Here is a 25,716-nt window from a genome sequence, read left to right as displayed (position 1 = left end):
TGTCTTACTGTCTCAATTTATCTGTATTTACTTCCTTTGTTCATGTTTATGTTCATACCTGTACTTGTTACCTTGTACATGTTTTACAAACAAATAAATAAATAAATAACTCTTTATTTTGGTTCTGTTATTTAAAAATCTGCATGTTCAAATAATAAATCTCCAAATAAAATTGGAGATTAAAATGTTCAAACATCAGAGAATCTCACCTGTTGCATATTTGTCTCAACAGTCTGAAGTGTAAATTGAAACAGGCATGTTACTTAAAACAGCCTTATTTGTTTAAGACCACTTCTACATTTCCAAGGTCAATTCCCAATCTCTGCAGAAGCTGTTCATTTTGCCCTGCAATTATCCTCATTGTTGCCAACCTTACAATATTTAGTATATACCATGAGCTTTTCACCACCACATCTCCAACAGCGGGAAAATATTATGATTAGCATCTCCGCTTTCATTCTTTTCATTTCCCGCTTAGTATTTATCTATGCAAAGCAGTCACTCAGTTTAAAAAACAAGATGAAATTGGATAAAGTGTCAAGCCTTTTTATTTTGCCATGATGAGAAAAAGGGATATGGAGATAGCACAAGTTGAGAACTGGTGAGAAATTATCAATGTGGCAAGTCCAGTTTTAACAACCTAAAGCAAGTATTTTGGGCAGCATCACAACTGAACCAAAAGGTAATTGACTTAACTTCAGAAGGGCCTTATGCTGTAAGAAAAAGGCATGGTGCTTATCCTGAACTAGTACAAATGCCACATGTGAAAAGGTTTTAAGGTTTAAATTTGTTCTTTATCCCTTTGTATGAATCCAACCAAAAGTCAGATTTCCCCCATCTTTTCTCTGGTTTTTATAACAGCCAACTCCCAGTATCTTGTATATTTGATTTATCTCAAAAAAGCAAGTAATGACTAATTATGACATTTATTTTTTCCTTATAGATCAGGATAATGTCTTAGTTATTAAAACATTGCTATATAGTAGTATATACATTTATAGCAAGTACAACATCTAACATTGAATTCAAACATGCTTTAAAAATATGTTTTCATTAACATTTTATACATCACGACTATAGTCAATGGAACAAGTATTTTATTAAGAACAAGTAACAGCATTTTACCATAGGCGAAAAAAGGGGCAGCAACGCCCTCTTGTGTTATAAAGCAGTAAGTTTTTTTCTCAAATAATCTCACTTTTCACAATAAAACTATTTTAAGATACAGATATATAGGTTTTCTTTTTCTATTGCAACTTTGAAAAGAGAAGTGTTAAAAATTATGTTATCTATATACTGTACATAGATCACTCAAGCAGGAAAGTGGTTTTGTGTTTGATCTTTCTGATCAGCTGTCTGCAACATTCTCAGTTTACATGGCTATCCAGTGAAAGTGGCTGATTGGTTAAAGGTGTTTTAAGAATAGCAATGGTTAAGGAAAATTGTTTCTCAGAGGCAGGAATTCCTATTTGTTCAGCAGTACAATCATTTCTATCTACCAATGACTTGGATGAAGGGATAGATGGGGAACTCATCAAATTTGCAAATGACACCAAGCTGGGGAAATAGCCAATACTCCAAAAAATAGGTTTAAGATACAGAAGGATTTATTTATTTTATTTATTTATTATTTAGATTTGTATGCCGCCCCTCTCCGCAGACTCGGATCTTAACAGACTGGAACATTGGGTGCTATCTAACAAAATGAAATTCAGTGGTGAAAAAAGTAAGGTTCTACATTTAGGCAAGAAAAACAAAATGCACAGATATAGCATATGTGGTACCTTGCTCAACAATAGTAACTTGTTGAGGGATCTTGGCGTCCTAGTGGACAACCATTTAAATATGAACCAGAAGTGTGCAGCAGCTGCCAAAAAAGCCAACACAGTTCTAAGCTGTATAAACAGAGGGATAGAATCAAGAATCATGTGACATGTTAATACCACTTTATAATTGCCTTGGTAAGGCCACACTTGGAACACTACATTCAGTTTTGGTCGCCACAATGTAAAAAAGATGTTGAGACTCTAGAAAGAGTGCAAAGAAGAACAACAAAGATGATTAAGGGACTGGAGGCTAAAAATATGAAAAACAATTGCAGAAACTGGGATGTCTAGTTTAATGAAAAGAAGGAGTGGGGAGACATGATAGCAGTGTTCCAATATCTCAGGGATCATCACAAACAAGAAGGAGTAAAGCTATTCTCCAAAGCACCTGAGGGTAGGATAAGAAGTAATGGGTGGAAACTAATCAAGGGGAGAAGCAACTTAGAACTAAGGAGAAATTTCCTGACAGTTAGAACAATCAGTGGAATAGCTTGCCTCCAGAAGTTTTCAAAGCCCCAACACTAAAAGCTTTTAAGAAGATGTTGAATAATCATTTGTCTGAAGTAGTGTAGGATTTCCTGCCTAAGCAAGCAGTTGGACTAGAAAGTCCCTTCCAACTTTGTTATTCTCTTCTCTTCTGTTCTATTCTTATTCTATTATTTACATTTACATTGAAAAAGCACCTTACTATAAATGATTTGATGGTTGAATTATTCAATCTATGTTTATTATAATAACTATAGTATTATTATAATAATAATAGTATTATAAAGAAAGTATCCACTATATTTATTGTTATAATAACAAATACAGTGGATAGTTTATTTATAATGCAAAGAGGTATTTATGTATATAGTAATAGCTGTTTGATACAATTGATAAAATTATTATTAAATTATATATTTAACATTACTTATCTAAACCCAAGTGTCCTTTGTCAATTTACCCACTTGGTAATCAAACATTTGACAAAAGAAAACCATGAAATAAACATAAACACTTGATGGAATGTTTATGAACATTCATAACACTAAAAAGAATTCCATTTTACAACCCTCTAATCCCTTAATTCGGGGTAGAAACAGGGCAACTGAACTGAGCTATTTATTGGCCGGATGAACATTCATAACATTATGAACTAATAAACTGGAAGGAAAACAATAAACAAAGTGCATACAAGGAAATGTGCAGAAAGGCAGTCATGTCAAAATATTGCCAAAATAATAGACTACCTGTTGTTCAAGAACGTCATTTTTAAAAAGTCAATAATTGCATCTTCCAGAAAGCCCCTATGAGCAACTTATTGCCAGGATAGCAACAAAAGAAAGAGTGAACAGGATGTCCAAAGCCAATGACTGAATACAATTATTGATATATTTTTCTGCTTTGATCAGTTGAAATAAATTAATAGAGACTAAAGAAGATTTTAAATGTAGAACTAATTAAGGAACTGACTATAGATACTCTTATGTCTATATAACCTCCAACACAGATTATACGATATCTGGTTTTCAAGGTTGGATTGACCCTACACTGTATTGTGGAACAGAACATGAAACAGATCTAATACCAAACATAATATTCCGAGAACAGCCTCACACTGTTATTACTCTTACTCGCCCCCTCCTTCAAAATAGTTTGAAGATAGGTCTGCAATCAAACCTGGAATAAAAATCACTGTCCGACTTGTTCTGCTCTAGGTCTTGACATAACAAAAAGATCTCACTCGGCAGCCTCCATAAACTAGGGGAGGTCAAAGCATAAAAATATCAGTTGCAACTGCGTGAACACAGTGCTGCCTTATTGTATGATATTTAAACATGTGGAAAACATGAAGGCTTCAATTGTGTGCCCACAGTTGACATACTGATATTTTTTTTGAGACCCTCTGCAGGCACCCCTACAGTTTTTCTACTCTAATATTCTAACTTAGAGGTGTATACAAATGTTTCTCATAAAGTCTAGAAGCAAGGAGGCATAATGTACAGAGGCAGAGATTCTGTCAATGGAAAACTGACCGTCCACAAGCGCCACAGCAGTGGTGGGATGTCTAGTTTAATGGATTCAATTTTTTTTACTACCAGGCCTGTGGGTGTGACTTGCTTGGGGACGTGACTTGGTCATGTGACTGGGTGGGCAGGCTTGGTGGTCATGTGACTAAGTGGATGTGGCTTGGCATGTGTGACTGGTGGGTGTGGCCAACTTGACATCAGGCCAAGGGCGTGTTGCTGGCTTCTCTTTGCCTCAAAGGCCTCAAAAAGATATTTCCCTGTCTATTTATTTACTACTGCTGAATGTTCAAATGTACTATTTAATCCTATGTATATACGTCATATGTGTACATACATATTACATAGTATAGAGCAGTGTTTTTCAACCAGTGTACCGCGAGACATGGTCAGGTGTGCCGCGAAGAAGGAAGCTCAGGTTCCGGTCTCGCAACTTTTTGCTGACAGAGAGAGTGAGAGAGAGAGAGAAAGAAAGAGAGAAAGAAAGAAAGACAGAGAGAAAGAGAGAAAAAGAGAGTGAGGAGAGAGAGAAAGCAAGAGAGAGAAAGAAAAGAGAGAAAGAGAGAAAGCAAGAGTGAGAGAGAAAGAAAGCAAGAGAGAAAGCAAACAAGCATAGTTCCCTCTAAGCTGAGCAGTGAGCAATCGCTCACTTAAAAATCATCATCAACTCAGAGTTTTCCAAACCTGCCCAGAAGCCGAGAGGGAAAGAGTGAGAGGGAAGGAGAGAGAGAGGAAGAGAGGAAGAGAGAGAAACAGAAAAAAGAGAGGAAGGAAAAGAGAAAGAAAAAGAATGGGAGTAAGGAAGAGAGAAAGAAAATCAAAATCTAGTTTGAAACTAGCTCAACTATTTAAGTGGCATTGTGATATTGATAGAGTTGCCCTATTATGAGCTCACTGTTATAGACACACAGTACAGTATTTTATTTTGAAATTCTCTGAGGCAAAACAGAGTGGGTTTTTTATTTGTTTGTTTGTTTGTTTGTTTATTTATTATTTTTGTGCTGCCCAGTCCCGAAGGGACTGCCGCCCAGACACTATAATTTTCCGCCCCCCCCAAAAAAAATTAGAGGGAACACTGCAAGCAAGAGAGAGTTCTTTCTTTGTCTATTTCTCTTTCTTGTCTCTCTCTCTCTCACCCTTCCTCTTTCTTTCTTTCTTTCTTTCTTTCTTTTTCTTTCTTTCTTGTCTCTCACACTTCCTCTTCCTTCCTTCCTTCCTTCCTTCCTTCCTTCCTTCCTTATCTGTCTCTCTCCTTTTCTTTCTTTCTTTCTTCCTTCCTTTCTTTTTCTTTCTTTGTCTCTTTCTTTCTCTTCTCTCTCTCTCTCACTCTCTCTCTCTCTTCCTTCCCTTCCTCCTTCAAAGGCGGAGAGTGAGACCCACCCAAGACATGCAAGGCAGGAGGCCTGAGAGAAAGCGCCTGGTCTGGGCATACAGCCCTCCATGATGGAGCTCTTCCTGGGGAGCAAAGCAAGAACTTACTGATCCTGATCCTGCCAAGGCAGGGATGTGTAAAAGGAGAGCTCAAGGTTGCGGCGGTGGGTGGGAGTGGGGAGCAGTGGCAGTGCCGGGCAAAAAGTGAGCACAAAGGTGGGGATTGGCACTCCATGAGAGCAGGCAGGTGTTCTGTGGTTGCATATGTGCACTGCAGTGGATCAGCAATCTTGGCCCCAACACAGCATCACCCCCCAGGGCTGCCTGCCCACCTTTTGGCCAGCCTGTCCCAGAAGCGGTGCATCCTCCAGGTGGAGGGGAAAGCAACTGAGTGACAGTTGCCCAAAGGTTCCACGGAAGCCAATTGCGCTAGGCCCAAAAGACAAATAAGCCAGCCAGGTCGCCCCCAAAAGTTGGCTTTTTGGCTGAGTGCAGTGGATCTCCCACCCCCACCACCAGCATCGTCTCTTCTTTCTAGATCTTCCACATATCTCCACTGAATTCCATGCCCTTCAGATCCCAAAGGAGTCAGTGCATGGCTGCTTGTGAAGATAAGGCCAATGGTGGGCAGCCCTCGGGGAAGATCCTGTGCTCGAGCCGAGACTGCTACTCTGCTATAGTGCAGCACCCCCAGGACATCTGCCCTCCCTCCCGGAGCACCGCCAGGAACTTGGGCCATTCGGATCTGAAGGGCAAGGACCTTGGACTGGCAGAGGCGTGTGGAAAGTCTGCAGCCTCTTTGCTCCTCAGGAAGGCCTCCAAAAGGGGCAACCCTAGTCAAGGTGAGCAAGGAAGAACAGAGAGCAGGGAAGGGAGACAGAGAGCTGCACTGCAGCCACCATGTGGTAGGGAGAGCAGGAAGAGCACTATGTGGGATATAGCCATGCCGGTGAGCCTGGGGATGGGGGAACCAGCTAGCTAGGCCACAGCCAGCACCGCTACCTGGGATGTGGTCACACCGGCAGCAAAGCCAGCCAGGCAAGCTTCAGGAATGGAGGGGGCAGCAAGTTCCAGAGATGGTGAGGGGAGGGTAACAGGCTTACCTGTGAGCAGGCAGATCAGGGCCTGTCAGTTGGGGCACAGGCAACAGGTGGGAAGACAGCTTAGAAAGGGAAGCCGTGAGGACCCAGTGTGCTGCATAGGAGGTGAGGAGTGATTGGGCAGGGTGAGCATTGAGCAGGCAAGCATCAAGTGGTGCAAGCAAGCGTCACATGGGGTGAGTGAGTGTCGTATGGACAGGTGGGAAGAGCAGCGACCGAGGGGGGCATAGCCAGCCAGAGGTTGCTACTGGTTCAGCTACCCACACCAAATTTCCCCCAATAGATCGTGCAAACCGGTGCAAACTAGCTGAATACCACCACTGCACCAGAGATCTTTAGCATTTAAAAAAAGTTGTGGTTTTAAATATCCTGCAGCAGACCCTAAAATAAATTGTACAGCTCTTGAACATATTGTCATCATATGATCACAGAAGTTGCTTTCAATCAAGTACAGAGTCCTAGTGCTGAAAAGATGCAAATGTAAATTACCCCAGAAATAAGCAAATCCCAATGTCTTTCTTAGGCCCCAAAACTATCACAACATAGAAATTTCACTGAATGACATGCTATTATTTCTGCACTTATTTACATTTCGGATGCTACACAATAGAAATTCAAGCATCGGCCACTTAGTGCTAAACAGTTTGTTTTTTTATATTCTTGGGGGAAGGAAGCAGAAATAGAATTGTCCATATGTGCTCAAATAGATGCTTTGTGTATTACTGTCTTCTGAACATATTCCTGAAACATCAAACAGTTTTTACCTTGACAACAAGCTCAGTATAGAAGCTAAAGTCATTCTCAGCATAATTTCAACTAGCCAATTAGATAAACGCATCTCTCTGATGTGCCGCAGCTAATTGCAGTAGCTTCACTTTTGATCATTAAGAATGAATGAAGATTTTAAGAGGAACATGTGAACTCCACGAGGAGTTAAAGAAGGAATCACAAAAAACTGAATAGGCGATTTGACTTGAGTAACTGGCAAAATGCTAGAATATGAAATCATCTTGTAAGCAATCTGTTCAAAGTGTATTTACCAATATGATTCTCCTTTTCTGATTGGGTAACTTCATTTATATATTATGAGGTTGCTTTAAATATAATATATATTAATTTTAGCAAAGTGTCTGATCAATAAAAACTATGGCGTTTTTATTCTTATTGTATGATTGTGACAGATAAATCACATATTATACTAATTCAGCTTTATGTTTATTAAATGATTGTGACAGATAAATCACATATTATACTAATTCAGCTTTATGTTTATTAAATTACTTCACAATCATACTTTGTTAAAATTGAATCAGTTATATAACAATCATACTTTGTTAAAATTGAATCAGTTATATAGAATATAGATGAGTCTTCGGAGAGGGGCGGCATACAAATCTAATAAATAGAATTGAATTGAATGATTCAAAGATCATATTCAAAGGGTATCCTTTACTGACTAGATAAATGTATTTCCTTTCAGTTTTCTACTCTTCAATAATTATAGAAAATATTTGGATAAATGTATCCAAGCATGTTTAGTTCCAGAAGACAGAAGTGATATTCAGAGCATTGGGCTGAAAACAACAGTGTTAAATTTAACAGAGACAAATCAGTATTCTTAACTTAGGAAGCAAAATTAGGAGACAAAATTAGAATACATGTACATGATTGCAGGATAAGAACTGGCTGACTTGATGAAAGAAATTTTAAAAAATAAATCTTGGAAAAGTGGTTGACCGCAAAGTAAATACAACACAGCAGAATATTTGGTTATAAAAAAAGCAAATATAAATTTAGATCACCTTAAAACGAATATAATTTTCAAATTATGGAAAGTATCTCTTATTGTGCTATGATCATATTCCATTGTGAGATGCTATGTGGGTTCTGAGCACCACACTCAAAAATACTTAAAGAATAATTTCAGAGAAAGAGGGTCTAAAAATTTCATTCTGAAGAGATATTGTTGGAAATATCTGCGTTATCTAGAAAAGAAGACCTGAGAGGAGATAACAAAGCACTAATGAAAAATGTCACACAAAAGGAAAAAACATGCTGTCCATGATTTCAAAGATATATAGTATAATTAATTTCAGTTACAGGATGGCAGTTTCCAATTGAATGGATTTTCAAAATGAAAAATAAATACGACACACACTGTTTCTAAAAGTGAGAATAGTTTGATTCTAGAGCCCATAATCACTTTATTTGGATATGTTCAAATGGAGACACATGTTATGGATGTGTTATTTTGGATACCAGCGCTGAGCAAGGGTTTCAGCTTGGTGACCTAATTGGTCCCTTCCAATCTATGAATATAATCAAACCATATGGTGCTTGTTTCAGCTTGAGCCAATCATTCTCTCTCAGCCCTAAGAAGCCCTAGGAAGGAGACAATGGCAAAGTAAGATACTTCCAAACTCTTACCAATACACACACACATACACACAACCCCAACCCCCACCCTTTTCTCTCTCTCTCATAGCAAATTTGAAGGTCAAATGATTTTCCTATAGAGTCAGATAAAGCAGATATAGATATTATAAACGGTTATGGAAAGAAAATAATTTCACAGTTCCATATGGTTTTTTAAAACATATATTCTTTCTCAGAGTAATGAATAGGAAGTTTTGTATGTAAGAAATTCATGTTCAAATACCATTTTGGAATTGGCATATTTGACACCCCTAAAGAGTTGAAATCTTTAACAGTTAAATTATTTTGGCAAATATGGAATTCTCAATGTTTTACATTAGCTACTTTACAGATGGGCTGTGTAATAGCATGCTAATTCAGATTTGAACTTTATGATCATGTTAGTGTCTTTTAAATATCTAGATAAAATGATCAGCTGGCTGCTGAAGATATCTTCATATAATGTGCTTATGTGGTATAGTGGATACATTTGAGTAGTTATTGTACAGATTAATTTTGGTCTGCAAGATTAATTGAGTTGACAAATGTTAATGAACTTTTAATGACTAATAGTTTTAAAATTAGTAACATTTAGTTACTAATCTTCAGCAATTATATTTGATCTAAATATTTCTTTTGCATTTGAACAAGTATTTTATTGTTAAAAATTCAAATTGATAATCATAGCTGAAGACAACTTGTTAAAAACTTGAACTGCATATCTCATTCATATAAATTCCCCTTCTCTTATTGTTAAATGAATGACTTTAACGTTAATAGTTTAATTGGGAAAATGAGTATACTACATGTAATATTAGTTTTGATTTATATATGAATATTTTAATTTTGGGGATTCCCCCTCCCCCTTTTTCTCTTTTCTCCTTTTTCAGATAAGTTCAAATATATATATTTAAAACTATCTGATTTTTTTTGCATATGGTTATCTCTCCCAAAACCTGTTTATAATGATAATGATGCAATTATATACAAACCTCCGTTTTTATTATAACATGTTTTTCAATAATGTATCAAAATCTGAACATTTTGCCTAATTTTCTGTAACCTAAGATTCCTGAAAATCAATACCAAATGTTACTATAAAATAAATTGACCATAAAACTTAGCCTAGAATTCATTATATCTATATTTCTAACACAGAGGCTGATAAAGCATATTTATCCACCCACATGAGACATATGGATTTTTGTTAAGTATGTTTGTTAATTTTGGTTGCCTGTATGTTATATGTCGTGAAGTTCAATATGTTTTTAGTTTTTAAAATGTACACAGAATTATTGTGTTTAAAGACCATTTCACAGAAGCCTATAGAGATTAAAGAGTAAGATAGACAAGCTGTTCAATCATAATCTGTTAGGAAATGTAAGTTAAAATGCATGGTTTTTTGTTGTTGTTTATTCTGAAGTTGTAAGAACAAATAAATATGGGATTTTCTTTTTCTTTTTCTTTTTGCAACAAGATATCATTTTTGTTTAATCGAAATAATTTAAAGTTACCTAACAAAAATATTCAATTCATACCATCAAAGATACAATAGAGTATGGACATTTTGACACAAACTTATTTTCAGGGTTATAGACAGTAAGAGACATCCAAAGAGAAAAACATTGAAGTTTGAATATTTTTTGAGGATACAGAGTATTACTGGAACAATAAATTAAAATAAAGTTTTCATTTTACCTGTTGAAAAATAGTCTAGAAATTGAACAACATCATAAAAAAATAAGACTCTCTTGAGATTAAACCCAGCATCTTTTCCTTCTGCCTTTCCCCCAGATTACTGAAAACTCTCCTTTACATGCTATTAACTATATGGAAAAACCTGTTAAAAGAGTACTAAAGATATTCAGGGGAAATTGCAAAGTGACTGCTTTTGTACAACCTAATTCACTGCCCTGGAAAAGTTCTAATGTTTCTCCTGAGTAGGAGTGAGAAACTTTTCCTTCAGTCAAGAAGCAGACAAACCACATGTCAAAGGTATTTCATAACAAGTTCTTAAAAGTTTATTTTTACCTTGAATTTACTTGTTAAAATTTAACACAAAGGTAGATTTAAAGCGATTTGCAGATTCTCAGATACCACCTTAAAAAGGAAATGACCATATGAAATTGAATCCTATGGCTAGTGGATGTTGTGGTTCAGCCTGGGACCCCTCCGGGAATGGCTGATTTGCTGTCGGTGTCCGGCTCAGAGGCTGAGGACCAGGAGGGGCAGACTGATGAAGAAGCTGAATCCCAGGCTGAAGATGAAGGACAGCCAGAGTTCCACCAGGGGGAGCTCTCCCCAGCAAGCAGCCTGGATTCCCTGGGGGAAGATGCTAGTGACTTCATAGATATGCGACAGAGGAGAGCTAACGAGAGAAGAACGCAATTGGCCAGATATTTCCAGCATTAGGGGTCGCAGCTGGGTTTGGGTGTGGTGCTTGGGAAAGGATAAAAGGCGGCCCCACCCTTCCTGGCTTGTGGAGTTTTATCTTGGAGATTCGTGAGACCTGTTTGTGAACTTTGGTGGCTACAATCCTGGTTTGTGCCTTGGACTCTTGAAACCTTGGGGGGGTGTGCCAGCAAGAAGCTTTTGGAATTGACTGGACATCAGGACCCTGTTGTAAAGTATTGTAACCTGTCTGCTGTGAAGACAGGTTTTCCTTTGTGCTTATTTTTTCCTGCTATAAATTACTTTTGGATTTTACCAGAGTGTCTGGCTATTTTTCAGTGGGTGTGGAGGTCTGGGAAAACCCAGACAGAACAGTGGAGGACAGAAGTTGAGGAAACAATAGGGCCTGATCATCTAGCTGGCTGCAGGTTGTGCATCTCTGCCATAAGAACATTTTAAACTTCTTATCTACAATCCGTTTTACAGTTTTAAGATGACAAACTCAAAATATGTTCCTATGTGCCTAGGGATCAAGTTGCACCAACAGTTACAGAATTTATATTCATGGATTTGTATTATCCTCATACGTGGGTATATGGGTTAAGTAACATGCACAAGGACGTAATCACATACATTCTGTGACTTATGTATTTGTATTAAACATCATGATGTTATTTTGACATAATTACAGTTTGCTGTGGATGTTGCTGTCCCATATGGTGTTTTATATTTGAAGGGATGTTTCTAGATAAATTTTCCATCAGGTGATCAGGTCTGCACTGCATTCAGCAATGGCTGTCTCTGTCTCATCAGATACAGCACAAAATATGTTAATTCCTGATGAGTTCAGCTGGCCATGATATGGGATGTACATTTAAAATTAAAGATGGAATCTGACCACAAAGTGCTGGGAAATTGTAATTGCTCCACAATAAAGGAATGAAAATCTGTTGAGGTAATAATTCCCCTCACACCAGGAATTTTTGCCATATGATTTCTTCACATTCACAATGTTATTAATCATTATTATACATATTTCACTGGAATCAAATAATGATTTAATCAATGTGCCACAGTTTATTTTGAGATACTATTTAATTATTTTTCCTTTCCTGCTTTTCTCTCTGTATAGTTTCATATAACTACACATTCATAATATGGTTATAGTCTTCCGTAAATCATACAAGCAAATGTTTGATCTTCAATATTATTGTGTAAAAGAAGCAATAATTTCTCTTTTTCTTCATATGCACATATGCAGTGTTTGTTACTGTTTACCAATACAATAATGTGGGATGTGAGTAGAAAAGCAGACTGCAGGTAGAAGAATTAGTAAAATTGCAATCATTTATAAGCAGAAAAGATTTACTAGATAAGAATAAATAATACTACCATGTTTTGTGAACCAAATATAAATCTAACCCATTGAACTAAGAAGAAGCAACTTTATACCTATCAATATTTTGCTTATGGCCACCTCTTTGTACACATCAGACAATCTATTCAGCATGACTTTTATGAAAAGGAAATAATCTTATTTATTTAAAAAAAACACCTAAGAAGGTAACATGCTGCAAAAATAAATCAATAGTCTCCAGAACCTCCTTTATTTATTAGATGTCTCTAGACCAATAAAGGATAATAAAACCCAGCTAATCAGAAAGACAAAAGAGAAACAGAACTGTAAAATAGAGACATCCTAGAAATCTATTTTTAAAAGTCATAGACAGATTGATAAATGAATGTTGAGATCCATGGCTAGGCAAAACCTATTTGTAATAGACATTTTGTTAGAACCCTCATGACATACTTAAAAACCTATGCTTGACACACTGAAAAAATGATTAGTTCAGTATTAGGAAAGAGATTTTTTTTGTTAAAAATAAATCTGTATAGTAGAGTAGCCCCTGTTAAATATGTCTACAGCTTCAGTACTAGGAAGAGAGCTCTACAATTAAATCTTAAACATGCAACTTACCTGTCCTGATAAGTAGTGATGGCAATACTAGGAAGCGTCAATAAAGGCAAAGTTGTGGGTCTAGAAATATTATCTGGTGTTCTTGCTTTTTCACTCTGTCGTTGAGATAATGGTGGTAATAATAAATTAGCAGAACAGCACCTTCTTCCCCTCCAGAGATCTATGCCAAGGGTGTTGCTAGATGCACTATAGGACTTGCTGAGATGACATTCTAAATAATCTTTAGCAATCTAAAAGAACAAATAGAAAAATGAATTATATAAGCAATTTCATAAAGCTAAATATAAAAATTTAGAATTGCAGCACAACTTAATTATAAATTTGAACGCATACAGTTCCTATAAAAGAGATTCTTAAAATAAGCATTCAATTTCACACTAAAAAGAAAAGTTACAAATGAAGGAAAATGAAATGTGCTGCAATTCAACCATTAGTCTGAATGCAAATGTTTATTTTTTATTTATTTATTTACTTACTTACTTACTTCAATTTATAGGCCGCCCATCTCCTAATGGACTTAGGACAGTGCACAACAGTAAAACAAAGTACAAAAATTTTAAACCCCAATATTAAAAAAATATTCATCCATCTATCATTCATTACTACTGGCCAAAACAGAGTGTTGTTGCTCAATGGCCCAGGCCTACCAGTAAAGCCATGTTTTTAAAGCCTTTTGGAAGGCCAGGAGGGTGGGGGATGTGCGAATCTCCCGGGGGAGTTGGTTCCAGAGGCCCGGAGCAGCCATAGAAAAGGCCCTTCCCTGAGGTCTTGGCAGTCAGCATTGATTGGCTGACAGGACCGGAGAAGGCCAACTCTGTGGGAATCTAACCAGTCGCTGGGACGTTTTATTTTTATTTATTATTATTTGTCAAAACATATAGAAGATAGCAGTTATTGGTATAGACATAACAAAGTAAATACAGATAAATGAGGACAGTAGGACAGGGACGATAGGTAAGCTGGTGTGCTTATGCACACCTCTTACATACCTCTTAGGAACAGTTTACATTAAGTTTGAATCTATTGTGTGCTCAAGTATTGTTGCGGTTGAAGCTGAAGTATTCACTGACAGATAATGTGATAGATAATTTTATGAACTACATTTAGATCAGATTGAAGGCAATGTAGCTCTAAGCTATCTAAGCCCAAAATTTCAAGTCTGGTGAAATAAGGTATTTGGTTGTGAATAGAGGAATGGAAAACTCTTCTTGTGAAATATTTCTGGACTCTCTTGATTGTATAATGTCTGATATGCAGTGAATGTTAAGCAGTTCATTAACTCTTACTTATGACTCAGTAGGTTATAGTGTTAGTAATTTTATAATTGTTTTCTTTTTTCACAAAGCATTAATTTATTCCATCTCCTCCAAAATTTCGTTTCAATTTTTGCAAATCCCAAGTAGGAATGATTAGAAACAGTATTTCAGCTAAGTATAAGTAACGAGTCCCACTGAAATGGAGGGAATAACCCATCAACGACAATAAGAAAGTAATGTTAACTAAAAATGCTTGAAAAAAAGACAAGAAAGATTTGCCTAAAGTGAGCTAACAGAGAGCAAAATTGGAAGCATTTAACATAGTACAGTGGTACCTCGAGATACGAGTTTAATTCGTTCCGGACCTGGGCTCTTAAGTCGAGCAGCTCTTATCTCGAACGACTTTTCCCCATAGGAATTAATGTAAATAATTTTAATTGGTTCCAGCCCTCAAAAAACTCACAAAGTTAGTCTAAATTATGCAGAAAGACATGTTTTTAATGAAGAAATGTACATGTACATATAAATGAATAATGAAGTTTCTTTCACTTAACTTGTAAACTTTCTTAAACTTTTAAATTTACATATGTTCAACTTCTCTGCCACCCAATCCTGTAGGACAGAGGTCCCCAACCCTTTTTGCACCAGGGACCGGCTTTAAGCGATCAAGAGAGGAATGGGTGAATGAATGGACGGAGGGTGGGAAGGAAGGAAGGAAAGAGGGAAGGGACAGGAACAGAGGAAGGAAGCAAGGAAACTTATGAAAGGGGAGAGTAAGAGAGGAATGAGTGAAGGGAGGGAGGGAAAGAAGAAGGTGGGAAGGAGAAAGAAAAGAAGAAATAGAGGAAGGGAAGGTAAAAGAGAGAAAGAAAAAGAGCAAGCAAGCAAGCAAGCAAGCAAGCAAGCAAGCAAGCAAGAAAGAAAGAAAGAAAGAAAGAAAGAAAGAAAGAAAGAAAGAAAGAAAGAAAGGGGGAAGGGACAGGAACAGAGGAAGGAAGCAAGGAAACTTATGAAAGGGGAGAGTAAGAGAGGAATGAGTGAAGGGAGGGAGGGAGGGAAGAAGGTGGGAAGGAGAAAGAAAAGAAGAAATAGAGGAATGGAAGGTAAAAGAGAGAAAGAAAGAAAGCAAGAAAGAAAGAAAGGGGGAAGGGACAGGAACAGAGGAAGGAAGCACGGAAACTTATGAAAGGGGAGAGTAAGAGAGGAATGAGTGAAGGGAGGGAGGGAAGAAGGTGGGAAGGAGAAAGAAAAGAAGAAATAGAGGAAGGGAAGGTAAAAGAGAGAAAGAAAAAGAGCAAGAAAGAAAGCAAGAAAGAAAGAAAGAAAGAAAGAAAGGGGGAAGGGACAGGAACAGAGGAAGGAAGCAAGGAAACTTATGAAAGGGGAGAGTAAGAGAGGAATGAGTGAAGGGAGGGAGGGAGGGAAGAAGGTGGGAAGGAGAAAGAAAAGAAGAAATAGAAGGGAAGGTAAAAGAGAGAAAGAAAAAGAGCAAGAAAGAAAGCTGCAAGCACCCCCCCGAGCCCCCCAGGCCGGCTGCAACCTTTTAAAACACGCGCGCCGCTTCGCAGCTGTCTCCTGAAGCCGAACGCGGAAGTTAGCGTTTGGCTTCAGGAGACAGCTCCTTGGCGCTTGTATCTCGAATTTGGGCTTGTAAGTAGAACAAAAATATCTCTCCCCTCCCAGCTCTTATCTCGAGTTGCTCTTAAGTAGAGCAGCTCTTATGTCGGGGTTCCACTGTATATCTAAAGAGAAATACACTGGACAAAAACAAAATTTTAATTTCACTTACATACAACTCAGAGAAAAACTTTGGATAGGGTGATAAGTTAAGTGAAATTGTTGATATATGCAGATACTGTTAAAAATCAAATTCTTTGTTATTGGCCATTAAGAAAAAAAATGATGGAAATAAAAATGGCAAGTTCTATAACCACATTGCAAACACTACACCTGCCACTTATATTTAAAGATTATCCTGGTTGACACAAAAGGATATTTATATAAATAACAGTTATAGACAATGTTTAATGTTTATATAAATGTTTATTAAGAGTTTTACAAAGAACATAAAAACTAGGACAAACTAATAAAAAGAAAAAGACAACAAAGAAAGAAAAAGACAAACATGTATAAAGAAGAAACAAAAATGAAATAAAGGTGGTTCCCATGTCCTTTGTAGCAAAAATAAATACAGTAGTTACAAAATTATCTCTTATTTTGAGACTAGATAAGAAAGCTATTCTCCATAGCATCAATGGGAGAGTCCAGGATAGGTTGCTAGTGTTGTGGCTGCCCAGCAGCTTGTGCAGCCAGAGCCTTTGGAAACCTGCAATGCCTCTTGGCAGTGCTGAGAAAGGAGTAGCCCCTCCTTTGCCTGAATGCCAGATCACGCAGGGCTGCCAAAATGCAGTAACTGCCAAAAAGCAGCAAGGTTTACTCTGTGGAGGTCTACTTGAGAGTAGAGCTGCTGAGAGGCAATAAGGTCTACTGAAGAGTAGAGCTTCAAGCTAATTGGCCATGCCCTGAGACTACCGGTACTTAAGTTTTAACCCCCTGAGGCTAATTGCTGGGAACAGCGCCATTCCTGAATCTTGCATCTTGAATCATGACTCCTACATCGTAGTTCCAGAATTCTTGCACCGTGAATCTTGAAATTTGCCTGAATAATTCCTGAATATTTAACCTCTGCATTTCCAGTATCGTGATTTGAATCTTGAATTCCAAGGTTCCTAAGAAGTTATGGTAAAGTCTGTCTGTTCATAGTCTGCTCTGTGACTGTAATTTGTTTGTTTTATTTGGCTTGGATGTTTTCAAGGACTAATTTCTAGGAACTTTGCCAACTCTTGAAGACTCAGTAAGGTAACCGGACTTCCTTGTTATTCCTTGTCTTCGTTCGCTTTGAACTACAGTGATATCTTGTCTTACAAACCCCTCCTCATACAAACTTTTCATGATACGAACCCGGTGCTTAAGATTTTTTTTTGCCTCTTCTTCCAAACTATTTTCACCTTACGAATTCAAGCCGCCACCGCTGGGATGCCCCAGCTCCGGACTTCCATTGTCAGCTGAAGCACAGGGATTCCCCTGAGGCTCCCCTCGCTGGGAAACCCCACCTCCAGACTTCCGTTGCCAGCCGAAGCGCTGGGATTCCCCTGAGGCTCCCCTCACTGGGATTCAAAGCAGTGCTGGCAAAAATGAAGGGATTTCCAGAGGCAACGGAAGTCTGGAGGCAGGGATTCCCAGCGGCTCAAGGCAAAAGGGGTGACTTTTGGGATGGAGTTGCATGCATTATTTGCTTTTACATTGATTTCTATGGGGAAAATTGCTTTGTCTTACGAACGTTTCATCTTATGAACCTGGTCACTGAACGAATTAAATTCGTAAGACGAGGTATCACTGTATTTGTATATTAAAGTGTGCTTTTTATGTTTTGGGCTCCTAAAAGGTCTATTAGGAGTCTCTGTATTTAATTTCTAAAAACAAACCATGATTGTAAGTTTCTGTCTTTTGTGTAATTATTTGGGGCTTCGGTGCTGGGCCAGAACAGTTCCAGTCCAGTGATGGTGAATCTTTTTTGGCTCTGGTTCCAAAATAATGTGTGCAGAATTTTATCTAAAATAGACAGACAGTCAGACATATGTCGGTTTATACTTACACCTTCTGTAGGGACAGTCATTACACTCCTACTTTTCTTCATGATGGTAATAGAAAATCACTTCAATTATAAGGACCTTTTTCCTGGGCTTCTGCCTAACCTGGTCAAAAAAGGAAGAAAAAAACATATTTTAATATCTGTCTTCAAATTTTAGAATGGAAACAAGGTCTGGCTTGTACATTGCCAAGAATGGTAGAAATATTTGACAAATTATTCATTAGCATGTTATTTTCCTTACCAGGTAAGTAATTGAAAAATACTTCAGAGATCCTCTCCCAAGATGGCTGCTGAACAGTAGGAGAATTTTTCTCTCGTGCCAATGATCTACTGATTTTGCTGCCAAAGCTGTTTTTTTGTTTGTTTAGGTTTTTTTGGAAGTGCTACTTCCTGGATTCAAACGGGAGCACTTAAGAATGACCCAAGACAACTTTCAAATAACTGTGACCACACAGTGCATTTTTGGGTAATGAAAAGTATTTTATTTATTTTATTTATTTATTTATTGGATTTATATGCCGCACCTCTCCGAAAACTCGGGACGGCTAACAGCAATCGTAAACAGTGTACAATAATAATCCAATACTAAAAGCGAATTAAAAACCCCTTAATATAAAAAACCAAACATACATACAAACATACCATGCATACAATTGTAAAGGCCTAGGGGGGAAAGGAATCTTAATTCCCCCATGCCTGGCGGCAAAGATGGGTTTTAAGTAGCTTACGAAAGGCAAGGAGGGTGGGGGCAATTCTAATCTCTGGGGGGAATTGGTTCCAGAGGGCCGGGGCCACCAGAGAGAAGGCTCTTCCCCTGGGTCCCGCCAAGCGGCATTGTTTAGTTGACGAGACCCGGAGAAGACCCACTCTGTGGGACCTAACTGGTCACTGGGATTCGTGCCGCAGCAGGCGGTCCCTGAGGTAATCTGGTCCGGTGCCATGAAGGGCTTTATAGGTCATAACCAACACTTTGAATTGTGACCGTAAACTGATCGGCAACCAATGCAGACTGCGGAGTGTTGGTGTAACATGGGCATATTTGGGACTTCATTTACACTTATATTGCACTTTCACTACAGGTATTTTGCATTTTATTAATTTGCAAAGTTTAAGCTTATTTTTTAAATTTTTCTTTTAATTTTGGATTGAAATTGACTATATTTCACCCTTTTTATGCTGATATATGACTGCAATTAAGATTGATTTAATGAGAAATTATCCATAATAGTAATGTTTTTCCCTATCCAGTTGCTTCCAATTCTAGGGATGGTGCTCACCTCTGTTTATCTGAGGAAGAAAGTATCATCCAAGGACATGTCTGTAGTCATGTGGCCAGCATGCATATACACCAAGACATACAGTATTTATTTATTCATTCATTCATTCATTCATTTATTATATTTTTATGCCGCCTTTCTCCTTAGACTCAGGGCGGCTTACAACATGTTAGCAATAGCACTTTTTAACAGACCCAGCATATTGCCCCCACAATCCGGGTCCTCATTTTACCCACCTTGGAAGGATGGAAGGCTGAGTCAACCTTGAGCAGGTGATGACATTTGAACTGCTGACCTACATAAACGTAACCTAGCGGTCTGACACCAAGAACAGTGTTCTCAGATTTGAACCCATAGGAGCAGGAATTTAACTTCCAGATCAACCCTGGCTTTCAAATAAAAACTCACTCAATAGACACATTAGACATCAAGACACCAGCAAAGGCCATGGGGAGATGGATCATTAGGGTTAGATGGAGATCGGGAAACCCTCCCCCCTCATAGGCATAGGGAATGGCCTAAAGAAGGTGTGGCAAACTTAAACTGCAGGCAAGAAAGCACACTGGAAAAGGACAGAGATGGGGGGGGGGGGTAGAACAATGCAGACCCAACACACAATCATGAGCAAAAAAGATGTTAGAGGAGACAATGTGGGTATCTAAGGAAGGGAGGAATAACAACAAGCAGGGAGAAAGTAGTGATAAGTACACCCAAAGTAATGCCTCATGACCCTACTCTACCTGCTGGGAAGAGAACGAGGCAATACACAAAAGATAAAGAAGAAACAGCAATTCCACCTGTTTACTAAGCTAGCGACAACAAAGCTAATTACAGGAGGGAAGGAAGGGTGTGGGCCTATGTGGGCAAGGATCAAATTGAGCAACATTATATAGGACCAACTACAGTATGTCTTCAATGGGGATTATAATAGTCTGACAACGTTAGTAGACGACTAATGAAAGCTTAGTAATTTTAATAGTTTTTAATAAATTTTAAATGTTTTGGAGACCACAATGGCTGTTGCCTTTTCATTTATATATATATAAAGTGTATGTGTGTGTGTGTGTGTGCTGTGTGTGTGTGTGTATAAATTTGATTAATTTTGTTAGATTGGTATTTGTAGCTATGTTGTAAGGCATGCTGCTTGCAAGGAAATGCCAGATCTAATTCTTCATACCATCATTACGAAGGATCTTGGGTAGCAGAATGAGAAATACAGTCTGATACTCTAGACTTATTCCCCAGCCAGATTGCTTTGATTGAAACATGATCTAAACTAATTGAAAGGTGTTGTATACTTATGAAAATGTACTGAGACTTCTCAGGTTCAAACAGGTTAGAAAAACTTACACTAATATAAGAAATAAATAATACCTAATTTGCATAATTTGTATAAAAATCCATATCCCAAATACTAAGCATTATTTGTGGTGTCAAGCTAATATAAATTAAAGCAGAGAAATATGAAAAGTCCAATTTGATATTTATAACAATATTTGTATATGCAGTAAATTGGCTGTAGGTGTCTTTCTATTCCTATTACTTGAAGAGAGGAGAACAGTTTTCATTCTGTATTAAATGTGACAGAGATGACAACATTATGATTTTATTACAGACAGGAACAGTCTGTCCTAAAATGCTTACAAAACAATGTTTTATGTAATGGCCCAGATATCTCTGTGTAATAATTGAAAGGTTTCTGGTGTCTTCAAAAATGTTATACATAACATAGGCTTTTATCTAAAAACATGCCAAGCTTTCAAGAAGCTGGATACAGGAAAAATAATCCCGATCTACCATAAATATTCTTCTCAGCAATAAATAGTTGAACACAGTATCTCATCCTTTTTTATAATGAATCGCAAATAAACCAGATGGTAATTTTAATCATAATCCACAATGTTTTAAATAATGTAAATATAAGAATGCTAAAAGGTACTTTTGCCTATAAAGCTGCCAGTTTTGCTTTGCTTCTTTACAACGTTCCTTAAAAGCTGTATAATTTATCTGCTGTAGCAGACCTGTTCTCCAGTTCCCCACTGCTTCGTTCACAATGCTTTGAACACTTCTTTGCAAATCACAATGAGACACAGAAAATATTAAAGTCATGCTTTAATATAGGGCCTCCTGTACTCTGTGTGTGTGTGTGTGATTTATAAGATTTGTTTTTATATAAGATTTGTATAATTTATAAAATTGATTTAATGTTGAAAAGGCTTTAGATAATTACTGAAATTGTTGGAATGTTATAAGAACTGTATAATTATTTTAAAGATTTTTATCAATGGGCACCTGTGTCGCCCACACAGCCGTAGTAGCCGTGCTTCTGGTGGAATGGGCAGTCAGTCACTGAAGTAACAAGAGAGCCTGGAGTTTGTAAGCCTTGCCAGCGCAATGCAAGCCCATATCCACCAGTCCACATTGTTGCAGATTGCAGAGGGTTGAAACAGGGACGATGTCTTCATGAGAGTGGAAGATTTATTTATTTATTTATTTATTTATTTATTTATTTATTTATTTATTTATTTATTTATTTATTTATTTATTTATTTATTTATTTGATTTTTATGCCGCCCTTCTCCTTAGACTCAGGGCGGCTTACAACATGTTAGCAATAGCACTTTTTTTAACAGAGCAAGGCTATTGCCCCCACAATCCGGGTCCTCATTTGACCCACCTCGGAAGGATTGAAGGCTGAGTCAACCTTGAGCCGGTGATGAGATTTTAACCGCTGACCTTCAGATCTACAGTCAGCTTCAGTGGCCTGCAGTACAGCACTCTACCTGCTGTGCCACCCCGGCTCTTAGTGAAGTCCTCTTAGTGTAAATGTGGTGGGCCCTCCTAACATCCAAGGTGTGCCACTTCTTTTCCAGGTCGTGAGTTGGGCCCAGGCAGAAGTCTGACAAAATTATTTCCTGTGCCCGATGAAACAAAGAGTTCACCTTGGGGACAAAGGCCAGTAGGCTTTTGGAAGCACAAAGCCACCAGGGAGCCCACGAGGTCTGGCTTCCTGTGCCTGCTGAGTGCCCATGTGGGGACTCAGGATCCCCTTCCAAAGCCTATGTGCCATGCAGTGCATTGGTGCCAAGCAGGAGCCCTACTGAAGCGGCGCTGGGCAGGACAAAGTTGTTTCTGGAGCGCACCTGCCAGGGAGACTGAGCGAGCATTCATCCAGCCAGAGGAAGCCTTGGAACAGCCAGGCAGGGCAGCCCCAGCCCGGCTGCAGCCCCCAATGAATGGTGGGAGGCAGCAGGGATTCGGTTGTGCAATTGGGGGCGGCCAGAGGGGCACGTGCCCTGATCACTCTGTGCAGCGAGGAATGCAGAGGCATGAATCCTGGCAGTTGTGGGGCAAGATGGGCTGTTTTACCCTTGGGAGGGAATGTCCCCCAAATATAAGCGGGAGACAATCAGAAGGCTTTGGTGTCTGACTTGCTCCACTTTGCCCTCCTCCAGGTCAGGGCTATCAAAAGTGGCTTTTACAAAAGGCAACTGGACTTTCTTGGTTTTCCCTTGAAGATGCTTTGCTTCTCATCTGAGGAGAACTGAAGAAGCTTCTTGGATCAGAAGTGAAAGCCAAAAACCAAGAAATTCCAGTTGCCTCTTGCAAAAGCCTCTTTGGGTGAGATGTACGTCCTGTCACTGGAAAAGGGTGAAAAATCAGGGATTCCAAGCTCCAATTTTCCCCGGGGGGCGGGGATGTTCCTGTTTTTCAGAAGGCCATTTATTACAATTTAAAAATGCTTTAAAAGCAATTGAAAAAAAAGTTGGCCACATCCATCCAGTCACATGACCGCCACCAAGCCAGACCCACAGAGCCAGTGGCCAAAAAAAAAAAAGATTTTACCACCGGTCCACCAGATTTAAAATTATGACATTGATGGTCCCTGAGGTCCAAAAGATTGGGTACCCCTGAGCTAGAGAACACAATCATCCTTACTGTGTAGAGCTAAAATTATGTTTAACTTAGAATAGTTGCACCCTTCATACAACTTCATTGAGTTATTTTATTTTTAAGCCAGTTTATCTCCTCTGAATCACAGGACACTAATATTAATCCATGTTTCTTTTTCCTCCCTCATTTCTATCACATAATTGAAGTAATATTTATCATAGTAAAAATGGAATGTCCAGTAACATGAAACATTACATCATGCACTGTCTATATTACAAAGTTGTTAGCTCCCATCTCTCATCTAATGCCAAAATTTAGGTCCTGTAAAAAGAAATATACTGTATACGCCTTTCCAAATTGTAGTGAAAACTAATAATTTAATGGTTGAATTAATTATCTAGTAACATTTTACTTCATTTTAAATATTGTTTTAATTACAATTACAGCCTTGTAAACTTTTTAATATAGAAAGGTTGGTTCAAATTTTCAAAATATTTACTATTCCTTTATCTTTTTCATCTCTCAGACTTCTTATAGTGCATTGGATATGGAAAAACTAATTATTTAGGCAACATGAAGGCAATTTGGACAAAATATTTTAATTGCATATTGAATGCAGTAACTCCGAGCAAAATTTCTTCTTAGCTTGTATCTCAGTTTAATCCATCAAAGGCTCTTCAGAATTTGAAGATAATCTTTTCTTATTCAAGGATCAGTTATTCCAAAGTTGAAGAAGGAAGACAATTTGTCTCTACTAAAACCCTTGTCAAATGAATTACCATTTACCCACTCATGCACACAATGTTGCACACAAATCCACTTCAGTCAGTTGTCTATATAATGTTAAGCACTATGACATTATTGCCAAACAACATTTTTAAGCTTATAATTCCTAAAATCATATTATTATCCCAGATAAATTCTGAATCAATTTGACCAACTGCAAGTAATTACTAGTTCTTCAACTATTGCAGAAAGGGTAGAATCAAAACCTGATGCTAATAAAAATATACTGAGGGATTCCTTTTTTCTTGGCTGTGCTTGTATATTTACAGTAAGGCAAGATAATGTCCCTCCTATAGCACAAAAAAAACCACATTGTAGTCTGACTGAAGTTTTATATATTATTTTTGTGAAATGCTGGGAAAAGGGTAATTGCCAGATGAACGAAGAGAGCAAAAGTAGTCTCTGCCCCCAACAGAGGATAAGAAAAAGAACCACAAGAATTGTTGACTTTCTGACATGGATTCCTGGGAAAATTATAAACAGATAAAAACAATGATCCAGAAGCACCTTGAAAACAGTACAGTACTTCCACAAGAATAAGTCATCTCATTTTTAAAAAACTATGTTATTTCTTTAGCAAATTGTGGCGATGCTATAGATGCATCGTATTTTGATTTCAGCAAATGATTTTCATAATATTCTAATTATCAAGTAAGATAAGGGTGGATAGATAACAAGACACAGCTGGCTTGAAAATCATATTCAAAGAGTGGTAATAAATGATTCAACTAAAGAGAGATATCAAGTAGGGTGCTATATGATTGGTCTTGTGCCCTTATTGTTTATTCATGACTTGAGTGAGGATGTGGAGGAAATCTTTATATATGTATACAGGTATGTAGATTGAACAACATAGGTGAGATAGCTAATAATCTATAAAATGTATTAAAATTCAGTATTGTTAGAAAAAGAAATGGGTGGTAAACAACCAAATGAATTTTAATAGAAATAAATATGAAGTATGGACACAAAAATACAGTACAGGAAATCCTAGCTTGGCAATTGTTATTTCTATTTTATTCAAATCTAGCATTGTGCCATGTTCGGAGTGCTCCATTAAGGAGTCAAACAAGCTAAAACAGATGCAGAGAAGACTAATGAGAATAATTTGGGACTACAAATTCAAATTTGTCTGTTTTCACCATTTAAGACTATAGTCACTCAGCTATATTTCTCTAAAACGTAAATTCAGCCCAAAAGTAATCTGAGTTCCAAGGCATGCTAATGTGCTTTTAAAGAATCAGTGGCAAAATAAAAGGTTATAAGACCTCTATGGATGCTGTGAGGATTGCTACTGTTAATCCTATTTACTATACTGTACTCCTAATCTCTTCCTGCCCACTGAATGTGGCTTAAATCAATTATTTTAATCATACCACTTCAATGAGTCATCTCATAGGAAACATACTTGGAGATTATTCCAAGCTGAAACACAGTCATACCAAATTTTCTATAGATGTGCATGTATTTCAGTTTTAGAACTATATTTTATATTTATTTTATAGAATAAACTGATGATAACTGATCAGTTTATTAACTGATGATATTCCCTGATTTCAAATGATCTTACCTAATGGAGGTCAATTACTAACATATAATAAAATCTTGATTTTGCAGAATCAGGGAAGACAGATATATCTTAAATCTATACATACCAATAAATCCAAATGTATATACATGTAACTGATATATTTTACAGTAGTAATATTTAATTAATTTTTTAGCATCAACCTATTAAATTATAGAAAATGTAACTATTTC

At 37.5% G+C, this 25,716-nt stretch overlaps 1 protein-coding gene across 4 annotated transcripts in view; it reads right to left on the bottom strand.

Annotated features, from left to right (window-relative positions):
- The window catches only part of PDE4B (phosphodiesterase 4B), a 340,358-nt gene that overhangs the window by 275,297 nt on the left and 39,345 nt on the right, over nt 1-25,716 (bottom strand). For 3 of the 4 annotated variants that reach the window (XM_070746092.1, XM_070746089.1, XM_070746090.1), the window contains exons 2-3: nt 18,002-18,101; nt 13,091-13,320 (exon numbers count right to left, since the gene is read on the bottom strand). In XM_070746092.1, coding sequence (XP_070602193.1) covers nt 13,091-13,320; nt 18,002-18,043 — 272 coding nt within the window. In that variant the 5' untranslated portion in view covers nt 18,044-18,101. Of the gene's footprint in view, nt 1-13,090; nt 13,321-18,001; nt 18,102-18,239; nt 18,319-25,716 lie in introns of those variants that run through there. The other variant, XM_070746091.1, reaches the window with a different exon arrangement.

This window comes from Erythrolamprus reginae, chromosome 3 (genome assembly GCF_031021105.1).
Source record: "Erythrolamprus reginae isolate rEryReg1 chromosome 3, rEryReg1.hap1, whole genome shotgun sequence".
In the NCBI taxonomy this organism is placed as follows: Eukaryota; Metazoa; Chordata; class Lepidosauria; order Squamata; family Dipsadidae; genus Erythrolamprus; species Erythrolamprus reginae.
The sequence above is the reverse complement of the archived record's forward strand: the minus strand, read 5'-3'. Positions and strand labels throughout refer to the sequence as shown.